This window comes from Ptychodera flava, chromosome 8, assembly GCF_041260155.1.
Source record: "Ptychodera flava strain L36383 chromosome 8, AS_Pfla_20210202, whole genome shotgun sequence".
Classification (NCBI taxonomy): domain Eukaryota; kingdom Metazoa; phylum Hemichordata; class Enteropneusta; family Ptychoderidae; genus Ptychodera; species Ptychodera flava.
The window spans coordinates 35,411,223-35,422,994 of record NC_091935.1 but is presented as its reverse complement, the minus strand read 5'-3'; the positions used below and the strand labels follow the sequence as shown (position 1 = coordinate 35,422,994).

Here is an 11,772-nt window from a genome sequence, read left to right as displayed (position 1 = left end):
TTCGAAATTCAAAATGATCGCCATCCCTGTGTTAACCCTATGGGAAAAAATGAAATGCTCAGTTTGCAGAAAACTAAGACGGTGAAAGAGTTTTTCTTACTCAGAAGAGGGCTTCAAAATGAATCCTCACAAGTAATAGACCAGAGAAGAATTGAAAAAGTTTGAGAGTCCGAATATCTGTCCCCGAGGCTAATTCTAACTTACATATATTTTTATGCATGTTTGCAATAATAAACGTAGAGTCGCATTTGAACTACAATACGCAGCTTTATTGATCGCAATCTTGCAACATTTTTCACACGAGCGGTAGCCTTATAAGTCGTAAAATCACTCTCAATAACTATCATTATTTTTATTAATCTATGAGCATTGCGTCCCAAATATAGTAGTTATTTTGATTTTTTCTTAAGAGTTGCAAGGTAATTTCCCAAAAGCTTTTGTATAGGTTCCTGTAGAACGAAGGACTCTATGTAGTCTGTATCTTGTCTTTTCGTAGAAGCAAGCTTTGTGATGGTGTCTTTTCGCAGCATGGACTTTGTGAGACGTCTTCCTTCATCTGGAAAAATACATATCAATGAGTTATAATACTTTACTTTGCTACCTGACTTCGCATTAGCACTTTACAATCGAATGAAAAATGTTTTGTCTTGATCCGAAGTTACATTTCCTGCAAGTCACGGACAAATGTCGGCAAGGGGCCAGTCATACAGGCATTACTGTTTTGACTTGGATCAGGACGGATTTTGGGTCAAGGTAATGGGTCAGTACAATATAATATAGAATTTGTTTACATCTTTGAGGCACTAAGAGGACTTGGAGAAAAATCTTCCCAATTTTCCAGTCGCCAAGAAAAGGGAATCTTGTCATAAATCATTGAAAAAGCACACATGACATGACGACAAAAGCAACCTGGCGATGCGGTTCTCTCTAAAATTGTCTTTTCTTTCTTCTAATCATTCCGGTGAGAGGTCAACACAAAGAACTTTTGTCACAAAATGTAAATACTTTATTAGTATAATGTTTGTTTAGGGAGGGCACAGTAACTTATGAAATGTGTCTAAAACTATCAAACAGTCGTTAAATTGACTCATCCGTCCCAAACTATCGGAAGCATTTTGACTTTATATACAAGAACGGGATTAAGGTCTATAATTTCAAATATAGGGGCTTCTTTAGCGCTGGTCCTATCAGATAAAAATGGCGAAACTTCAAGTATTATACCATGGCATGATCATACAATACCTGCTATATTAAGCCATTTGTCCATTTCAGCTCTGGCCTGGTTCAAAGCGTCATTTGGGTCACAGACTTCATCAACTAAGCCAACCTCCAAGGCCTGGTCACAGCTGTACAATTTACCCAGACTTAAAGCCTTCTCACTCTCTCTATTACCGATGGTTTGTTTCATCAAATCCATTACCCAGTGAGGAGCGATAATTCCCTGAAAGCAAGCATAAAAAGTAAATAAACGAGCATGAAATGTAAAGTAATAAGTATGAAAGGTACACTTACAAGCATGAAAGAAACGTTAATTTACACTCTTGAAAAGTTCAATGACAAGCTTGACAGATACACTTACGAGCATGAAAAGCGCACTAATAAACATGATCATGTAACCAAAAAGCATGAAAGGTACACCTACAAGCAAGAAATGTACACAAACAAGCATGAAAGGTACACTAACAAGCATGAAAAGTACACCAACATGCATGAAATGTATTATAAGAAGCAGCTGAGGTATACGTAAGAGAATGAATGGTACACTGACAAGTATGAAAGATACACTGGAAAGCATGAAAGGTCACTAACATGCATAAAAGGTACACTAGCAAGTATGAAGGGTACACTGATTGGTATGAAAAGAACACTAAAGAGCATGAAAAATACACTGACACGTATACATAACTAACTAAAAAGCATGAACAGTACACGAGACACACAAAGATTGACTAATCTGTCAGAACATCAAGAACCCTTACAAGAAGAAAGACTGAAGGAAAGAACTAGCCATACCAACTGTGTTTCATTGAGTGAAAAGCCTGAAAGGTACGCTAACAAGCATGAAATATACACTAGATGATATGTAAAGAACACAAATGAGTATATGAGAAACACACATATTGACTAGTCTGCCAGAACATCAAGAAGAAAACAGAAGGAAAGAAATAGCCATACCAACTGTGTTTCATTGAGTCCTATTCGATGCTTTCCCCTGGTCATGATTCTGTAGTCACATGACATAGCGAGCACACATCCAGCCGCTGGGCTGTGACCCTAATGATAATTCAAATCAATGATCAGTATAATAGTCTATTACGTCTAAGTCGGCGATAACTTTTACAAAATCAAGATTATAATAATAAGTATAATATTTGATCATCCAGCATCAACGTTTGGTCCGATGTCGAGGAACAAACAAAATATGGAGAGACTATTACCATCAATTTTCGTGATTGGACTGCGGAACAAATAGAAAGTTTAATCTGTCACAACATTAAGTGTGAAAAAGGTAAAAGACTGATTTAAATAATTAACAACAACGTATGTTGTAAGTAATCAATATTATGATTAAAATTATCGATACCTGTTTTCCTCCTTTGGAGTTCGTAGAGAGGAAACGGGAGGGAACATTTTCGAAATTTTTGCCGGGGGAGGGGGCAGTTGCTGACAGGTTTTGATTTCCACACCGAAGTCCAAATTTGTTGGAAATGCCTTAGCATAACACATTGGAATGTGAAATCTCTGTGGTCGAAATATTCCTTCATTGAATAGTTGTCTGTTCCTGAATATAAGACATAAACCTTACAAATAATTTGAATATTCTCACACATACATTGATAACCGCTATGATAACCAAAGGTGATCCGTAGAGTGTCATCCACATATCTTGAAATGAACTCCAAAACTCGCCAAACCTCTCTGGAGTAGTTTGATAAAACTCATTAATATCAAGGCCGGCCGCGAATACATTACTGACAGCCTGTAAAAGCATATATAACAAGCTTGGACAAAACAAAAGCAAAACAACCGCGACAAAAATCAATTACTAATAAATTCAACACAGATTTAGGGAACCCATTACTACACAGACAGCTCATATTCAGCCATCGTGCATGTCGAATAAATTATGTTTATACTTGACATCACATTTCACAACGAAGAACTATGCCATTAGTCGACATGGGAGGTAGTTTGTATATATCTAATCAAAGTATACATATCAGTATAGTTCAAGTTCATGTTTCCTTATCATCGGATTGATCAGAAAGGTAGAAAAGGAATTTTACTTACCGATGTTAAAATAACACCTCTAGAAGTCTTTTCCAACTCCTTCAAAGCCACTGCCATGTCTCTGACCATGTGTCTGTCCAAGCCATTTATAGGTTTGCGGTGCATCTTTAGGATTGCTACATCTGAAGAAATGGAAATTTTGTAATAATGGTCGTGGAAGCAAACTTTGTTGAGCTAGCTTACTCTTTTTGATAACATGTCGGATTCTAACTAGTAAGATTTGTCATTCAGAATACACGGGACAAAATATTTCTTTTCAGACAAATGCCCTGTCGTAATGTTTCCTGTAAAGAATTTAAACATAATTTTATAAACAGAGAGATGAAGATCTGTTGGCCAAACACACTAGCCAACCGGACCGAAAATGGCAAATTGTTCAATCTCCGGACACTGCCCCAGAGATGAAGGTGAAGATATCAAAGAGATTCCAAGAAAGTCGTTTTCCAAAGATAAATTGATAAGAAGAACAATAAGAAGAACTTTCGTATATAGACTCATATATTTATGCATTCATTGATGTATAATTTTGATGAAGAACAATAAGAAGAACTTTCGTAGACTCATATATTTATGCATTCATTGATGTATAATTTTGATGTGAACGATTACCGGAGTACTCAGTGTGGTGCTAATTGATAACTAGGTTACTTCTCTTGACCTAAAGTTACGTTGGTAATAAGTGTCATAAGGAATCGTAGCGGTGACTTTGTCACGATTTGTTCTTTTTTTTGTTACTGAAAGATGATCTAGCGTGAAGATTTCATTTAATATAATATCTGTGTAACTTAGTTCATGTTCGACTGAAAAAATGGTACGAATACCTTAAAGTAAGGACAATATTACACGATGCATTGCCTGTCCTAATGAAAGATCACCAATGATAATATAGGAACGTTTCATGTCGATCTTTAAAGTATCTTACTTGTTTAAGTAACAACCTTTCATTCTTTGTCTGAAAAATCTACTATATAGCATCGTACGAATAATTCTATCATCTCAGCAGAACAAAAATGTCTGCAACATTCCTCTGGTGGTATTATCAAACTGATATACACTTAATAGAACTCACCTTTATTATCTGCGTCAGTCTCCACAGTTATAAGATCAGTTGATAAAGTTCTGCTTGATACATGTCTGGTGGCGCTGAGTAAAGATGGTCTACATATTAAACTTCTACGTAAAAATGAAATATTCCGCAAGCCTGTGAAGAAATTATGGAAATATGTAAACAGAATAATGACTGCTGTTTGTCTCCAAGGTTCCCCCTTTGCTGTATACTAGTTCTCTAAACCCTGAAAGAGGTTTACTGTATGCTACAGCTGGTGAGTTGTTGTCTTACAACGAGGGACTGTGCACGTGCAAAGACGTTATGCTGTTGCAAGTGTTGATTAAAACTATATATATCTGGATATTCTTTTTTTCTTCTTGCCTGCAATTGTCGCTTGTCGCTTTCTTTAAGGAAATAATAAATAATGTCTAAGTGAGAAAATAAAAACAAGTAATTTATTAAACACATTAATAAATATCAACATTAACGCAGAAGCGCATTGTTACTTGTGATTTAACTTTTCGTTGTCAGACCATTGAAGTAATGAATTCACGTTGAGGATATCATGCTAGGAGTGTTGCACAAGTGCCAGATGGTAAAAACAACTCATTTTCCAGATATGTAACTTGTAACAACGATGTGAACGGAAGAAGCTGCCTCATTGTTGCTGAGATGAAAGTCCGTTTTTCCTTACCTTTTCTGTTAGACAGAATGTACACTTTGGAGCGTGTCAGTGTCATACTAAAAAAAAGTCCTGAAACATCTAGTGAGTGACCATAAGTTTTTAGTAGGATGGTCGAAATTAAAAATATCTGAAAAGCGTAAATTTTCTGTATTTTAGAGCAAAATTGTAATTGGTGTTTGGCAAAAAGGGGTTGTGAACATTTTCGAACACTGGCTGGTATATGGCAGCAGTTCTGGAAAAAGTATGCACACCCTATAACAATATTTCAACTCCAAAAACTTTGCCGGATTAAAGTTTTTATGAGATCCCACCATGATTCAACATAGATTGATAAAATTCTATCCCAATAGACCTAAGATGTACCGTCATTAACGTGGAGTGACCTCTCGGAAAACCTGGAGGTCGAGACCGCAGCGGAGTGTGTAAGTGTTGTTGTTTAATTGATTGATTGTCAAAGCATAGGAACTGTGAATACGACAGTGTTCATACAAGTATTTTCCTACATTGTTTAAAAAAGCCAGTGGCCTATATTACCGAATAAACTATTGTTATTTTATCATGAAAAGTCAAAGTATGGTTATTTTAAGTTAAATTATAATTTTTTGTCAGTATATTTGTTCTCTACTCTTCTTTGAACCTTTTGAAGCGTTAAAACACTCACAGTCTCACTATAAGTTGATTTATCAAAATGACATTTCTTTGACTAATGAGCATTTTCATTATCGACGCATAAAATTGAATGTGGACTACAATAAAGTTTACATCCATAATTATCACCACGATTATAACAGTGGTGATAATTAATCGGTAGCATTAATAAGACAAAAAGTAACATTTAAGCGTACCTTAGCTAGTAGGTGAAGAGCGATACACCGGAAAGCAAATATTGACAGAAATAACAAATGTATTTGTATGCACAAATCGTACCACGAACCATGTTCCTCTCGTTTTCATGTTCTCATCTGTGATTTGCTAAAGCGAATAATGACACATTATTAACAATTTAAAATTATGATTATTATGGTAGCTATCCTCACTGAGCTGCAAAACAGCGCCAACTGCCGTGACTAGTAGCCGACTTTAAGAGGTTATAGCTCGAGCAGGCAGACTTTGGTCGGGCTCAAAGTATGGCTTGTTATCCTAACTTAGGGCATGCACTATACCAAACGCGTTCAGAGTAAAATGGGACGGTTTGAACTAGGGCTACCGGTGCAAGATACAAAGGGCAATGTGTGTTTTTCAATGGGTAGCTTACCTACATGCTGTACCTCTTTTAAAGAGGTGTGATGCTTAAGTCAGATTTACGCATGACTTATGTGACAACTGTACTATTGGTGATGAAATTGCTCATGAATCTTTTCGGGCATCATGTATGTGTACAATGAGAACCATGCGTTCGAAGGCCGTGATTGGAAATCACGGAGCCTCGTGTACCAGTAAGCTCATACTAACCCCGATAGCACAGTTCTACACGGAGAGTGAAGAACGCAAAATAGAAGAGAATTTGTTATATCGAACTTACATTTAAAGTGATGGTGCTCACCCACAACAAAAACAATAGTAATGTTCTTACCTATAGTTACCATTTTTATGATTGATGTGAGGTGCAGGCGCAAAGTACACTGCTTTTGCCTGATGATGACTTAATTTGCATATTGGATGGAGGTTATGTCAGAGAGGTATCTGATTGATATCGGTTTAGTGTTTACTTAGACTTGGTTCAAGTCTGTGATTTGTGAATGTTTGAGTGGAGTGAACGCAAAGTGATTTGTATTTTGCTTTCATGTGAAACGCGCGCGTGAGTGGACGCGATGAGTAAGGTGAACGCGATGAGTGGAGTGAACCCTATACAGCGGAGTTTCACCCGGAATCACAGACTTGGCTTTCTTGCAGGGTTTGCGTTGCTATAAATTATTCATGAGATGACGTTTTCTTTACTCATATATTATTCATAAGATGACATCACTAAATTTTACACATTGGGAGGAGTTACCAATTGACCCAAACGAGACGTGCATAAAACTCACATGGCGTTGTTGACAAAATGTCGAGTGCGATCACTCCCACAAAAGTCAGCACGACCTCTGTTCTATCACCGAAAACGCGTGAAAATATGTGTTGTTTGTGGGGCCCATGTTACAAAATGCGAAAATCGTGGCCGGTTATTCAAGGATGGAAAAAGACACCGTCCTTACAGTTGGAGCCTGTTCTCTTACGTGCCCGAAGCGATGGAAATCAAAACAATGTGGAGCGACTTCGTATGTCAGTGATTTTCCGCTGCCGGTTGGTGTGCAGACGAACACATCTTTTCCCTCAATGTAACTCTCAACAAGCTTTCTTTGGTAATCTCGCATGATTAGCGGTGGTCGACCGATCAGTTGTAAAACGCGGTGGATGTACGAACTTGATGCTATTATTCGCCCAGATATAAAACGTGGAGTTGACAACAAACTTTTTAATGCATGCAGAGGTTTATTAGCAAGCGTTCTTCTTATTGGCCAGAATAACGGCGGGGGCTGTCAATCATTTTGTATTTGCTTACGTCACTATGTACACAGTCCGTCTCACCGCCTGTACTTTGCAAGAAGTCCAAGTCGGTGAATCCGGCAGAAACTAACTCACTACTGCGCAGACTCAAACGTGACGCATTCAATCGCTGGGAAAACCTGGCGTGAGCTGCCAAATTCCGGATAGGTTTGTACGAAATAGGAGAGACACAAGAGAAACTATTATAAATGATTTTATTTTTTTAAAATTCACCGACTTGAACCAAGTCTAGTGTTTACTGCGCCTGCGCTGCAAAGCAAATTAACTTTTAGTAAATCGCAGTGGTCGCCCCCTCTGGCCTCGTACAACTTAAAAGTTATAAAGGAGCACATCAGAGAAACCTGACTTACTTAAGTTGCCAGAGAAACCGCCTAATCTCTCCAATTGCAGGCTATGCGTTTTAAAGAAACTTTTCAAAACCGCATTTACAAAGCTAAGCAGGGGCTACGACTCTGGATTAAACCACGCCGCCCTGGAAGATATCCCAGAATCCACCACTTCATCTTCGCTTCAAAAATGACGGCCATCTAGCGATACCGCGGTAAAGACGCTTAATTTTCAAACTAATTTTAAGAGCCACTATGTATTTTCTAGTAAACTCATTTTCACGCCTACGACATTTTATTGCCTGATGTACAAGGTAGTGGTATTTTTTTACGAGTTTTCATTAGTTCTACGTATGAATTTTTTGATCGAAAAATTGATGCTTTGTAAAGATTGGTCAAACATCCAATGTATTCACTTTTCCCCGGACGTTTTCTGATGAAAGACGTATGGTCAACCCAGTCAATGTAGTATCATTCGACTCTGAATGGTACGAAATGTGTCAAACTGTCAGCTGACCCCTATCGACCCCTAGCGTTTTCACGTAAGGGGGCTTTCTTTCTGCCTACTTTTAGCGATTTTCTACAATGTAGACGCCTTATGTAAACATAGCCAGGCCGCTAGGCCTGCAGCTGGGGGCCGGGGCAGCAGGTCATCTCGACCCCTGTCCGTTTCGACCCAAGTAATTCACACCCTCTTGTCGTTGTTTGTGGTCAAATCAATCCCGGTGCCTTAGTCACTTCGACCTCAGTCACTTTTCATTTTACATGTACCTGACAACGTTTTACTGAGTACATTATGCAACTTGTTTCTGCGAGAAAAACTGCTTGCTTCGAATTCGCTACAACAATCTTATACTTGTGGGAGGCCTGGGGTACCCCGGCCCCATTGTCATTTGCTGACTAGGGAACGTGTCTCACTGAACTGGGGATGGATAAAGCATGTCATTTACTGATTTTGGAAATAAGGCATTAGTCATTATCGCAATTGCTTGCCATATGCGGCAAGATTGGACCGGCGAAACCGATCCGCTCGCCTTGGTGTCTGGACGCCAAATGAGCCTATTTCCGGTTTAGGCGTTAGCCTTACAGCAATGCATTATAGGATATCTTCCAGGGCGGTGTGGGATTAAACATTAACAATCTTTTTCGTCCCCTGTCATTACAAGGTAAAACCCTGAAGTACTACCGATGTGGCAACACATCGTGCATAAATCACTTTATAAAGCTACTGCGAGTCAAAGTTTGGAAAAGTTGTGGAGTAATTTTTCAGTCAGTACCTCAGTTTTAACAGCCTCCTCATGTAATGAGAAATAAAGGAAAAGAACTTACAAAAGTAAGGAATTTTTTTTCCTGCAAACGTTCATACAGCGCCGCCTGTGGCGGGGGTCAAGAGGTCGTCGTGTAGACTTGTCCTATCCTCTTTTGCCCTGAGAGGGTCCTCCAGGCAAGACTGCCATTTCTGCAGCTGGACCTCATCTGAACTTGAGTTTTGTGCCTTACTTCCCAAGGTAGTAATAAGAAGAGGGGGTCAACCAAACTCGTTTGTAGATATATTACAAAACGTAATATTCAGACTTTACAATTCTTACTGCTTTACCTCAATTGCTACAATAAAACAAAAGGTGGTAGCGTAGTCAAGCACAGTACATAAGTAGGATGGCTAATTGCTAGATAGACAATGGTACTGTGCTAGTATAAATGTAGCATACATCTGTACAACATGCATGTGGCACAGTTCATTTGCCAATTTCTCAACACAGCACAGGTCAACGTAGCGATCAAGACAAGTCACTGTTCGCAGGGGCTGCAGTGACGTGGACTTTCTTCATGTGGGGCCGACACAAGGTGTGTCTTATGATGTGTTTGGGCCCCACAAGATTTGGGCAAGATTAAATGAGTTACCTATGTAGGTGAATTCTTTGTTGGACTGTTAATTGGTCACCCATTTCGTAGCCCTCTTTATGTATTTCACAGTTATTAACATGTTTATCATTGTGAGGAAATTTGTGACAGTTTATTGGTCACCAATTTTGTGGCCTACTTGATGTATCTCCCCTTTACAACTTTATCACACGTATAAGTAGGTTTAATAGTTATTGTTAGGTCACACGTTTTGTACTATGTTTGCGTGTCATCAATTAGTGGCCTGTTTGATGTATTTTACAGTTACAGTTTTTCATTAAACGGTCACCCATTTGGCAGTCCATTTCACCCACAAAGACATGAGTTGGGTTCCTTAATTTCGCCGGTGTTGTAGCTGGCCGGGGCATGTTACAATCGATATCATAGTAACTAACCGATAACGTATCAAACCCGATAACGTAGTAAAAATTTACCGATAACGTAGTTAATCAACCAATAGTGTATAGTAACGAACCGATAACGTAGTATTTTTTTCTAAACGATAACATAATAAAAATTTACTGATAACGTACTAATTTTTCCTTTCCGACAACATATCAAAACATTTACCGATAACGTATCATATCAACTAATATTGTATTGGATCAAGTGATTCATGGGAATAGATTCATAGGGATAGATCTATCCTCGATCGGACAATCAATCCATTGATCAATCGATAGATCGACTGATTGATAAATCGATGTACTGATCTATCAGTCGATTGATATTTCTATCGACTGAATGATTGAATGAATTGATCGATTGCTCGACTAATAGAACGATATATATATATATATATATATATATATATATATCAATAATAGATAGATAAATAGAGAGATAGTGTATCAAATCAACCCATAATGTAGCCAAGTGAAGAAAAATGTATCAAATTAACCGATGAAGTATTAAATCAACCAATTATGTATCAAATCAACCAATAACCTAGCAAAGTCAAAGAGTAAAGATTCCAATCAACTGATAATGTATCAAGTAAGCAAATAAATTATCAATCGACCAATAAAGTATTAATAAATGGAAACTAACTGAATATAAATGAGTGTTGTATCTTTCTTTCAAAATCAATCAATTACACTTTCAGAGGTACATGTACTTGGAGTGTACTGTTTTCGTGATATTACTCAAACATCAAGAATCGAATTTCAGCAATATGGGAAATGCGAACTAACTGATAAGTATTCCTGCAGGATGAATTAAAGATACGACACACGTGTGAGTGTCTTTATCGACACACTTTCTAATTAAAGGGGGACTTGGAAAAAGTTTAAACATGGCCGATTATAAAATTTGGTTACTTACAACGTCAGTATATCGAGATGATAATAAGCCTTTACAAAATACCCATCATACCCATCCGTAATCCGATAACACTAGGTCAAAATTCGTAATACACTAGTTATAGACATAGACACAAAACAGCACAGAACAGACAGTAGAGCACCGGTACACACTCATGTAACTCTCATTCCGGGACTGAATTACAGGTAAATCTGGACTTATTGCTCAATTGAATTCCTTATGATCAAAATTCATTAACTTTGCAAGTTACTCCTGTAAGCAAGCCAAGTCAACAGATTTTGTAGACAACATATTGCTTTTTCTTTCCTTTTTATCTTTTCTGTTGTGATTCACGTCGAGTCACATCTTATTACGAAGACATCGCAGACTTATTGAGTAGTCGTACATAGCATAGTGCTGATAGAAAAAAAAACGCTTAGGCCAAGAAAAATAATAATTTTGTTTCTCATCCTCAAGCGCGTCAATTGAGACCCGCCGCGTCAACCTTTTTTTTCTGCTCATGATGAAATAAAATGAAAGAAAAAACCAAAAATACGCGACGAAACTGCATAACACAGTGCTGTATAAAACAGAACCGTAAACAAAATAAGTGACACTAACATTCCATTCAGAACTGTACACATATGTCACTGTTATATTAAGCTGGCAAA

At 37.8% G+C, this 11,772-nt stretch overlaps 1 protein-coding gene across 1 annotated transcript; it reads right to left on the bottom strand.

Annotated features, from left to right (window-relative positions):
• Nucleotides 1-308: 308 nt before the first annotated feature.
• On the bottom strand, nt 309-4,525 carry LOC139137966 (enoyl-CoA delta isomerase 1, mitochondrial-like). The gene is made up of 6 exons (XM_070706198.1): nt 4,361-4,525; nt 3,292-3,413; nt 2,834-2,980; nt 2,176-2,274; nt 1,243-1,441; nt 309-556 (listed from the first exon to the last, which is right to left on the bottom strand). The coding sequence occupies exons 2-6, from the start codon at nt 3,394-3,396 to the stop codon at nt 390-392; spliced, it is 717 nt and encodes a 238-aa protein (XP_070562299.1). The 5' UTR covers nt 3,397-3,413; nt 4,361-4,525; the 3' UTR covers nt 309-389.
• Between the last annotated feature and the right edge of the window lie 7,247 nt (nt 4,526-11,772).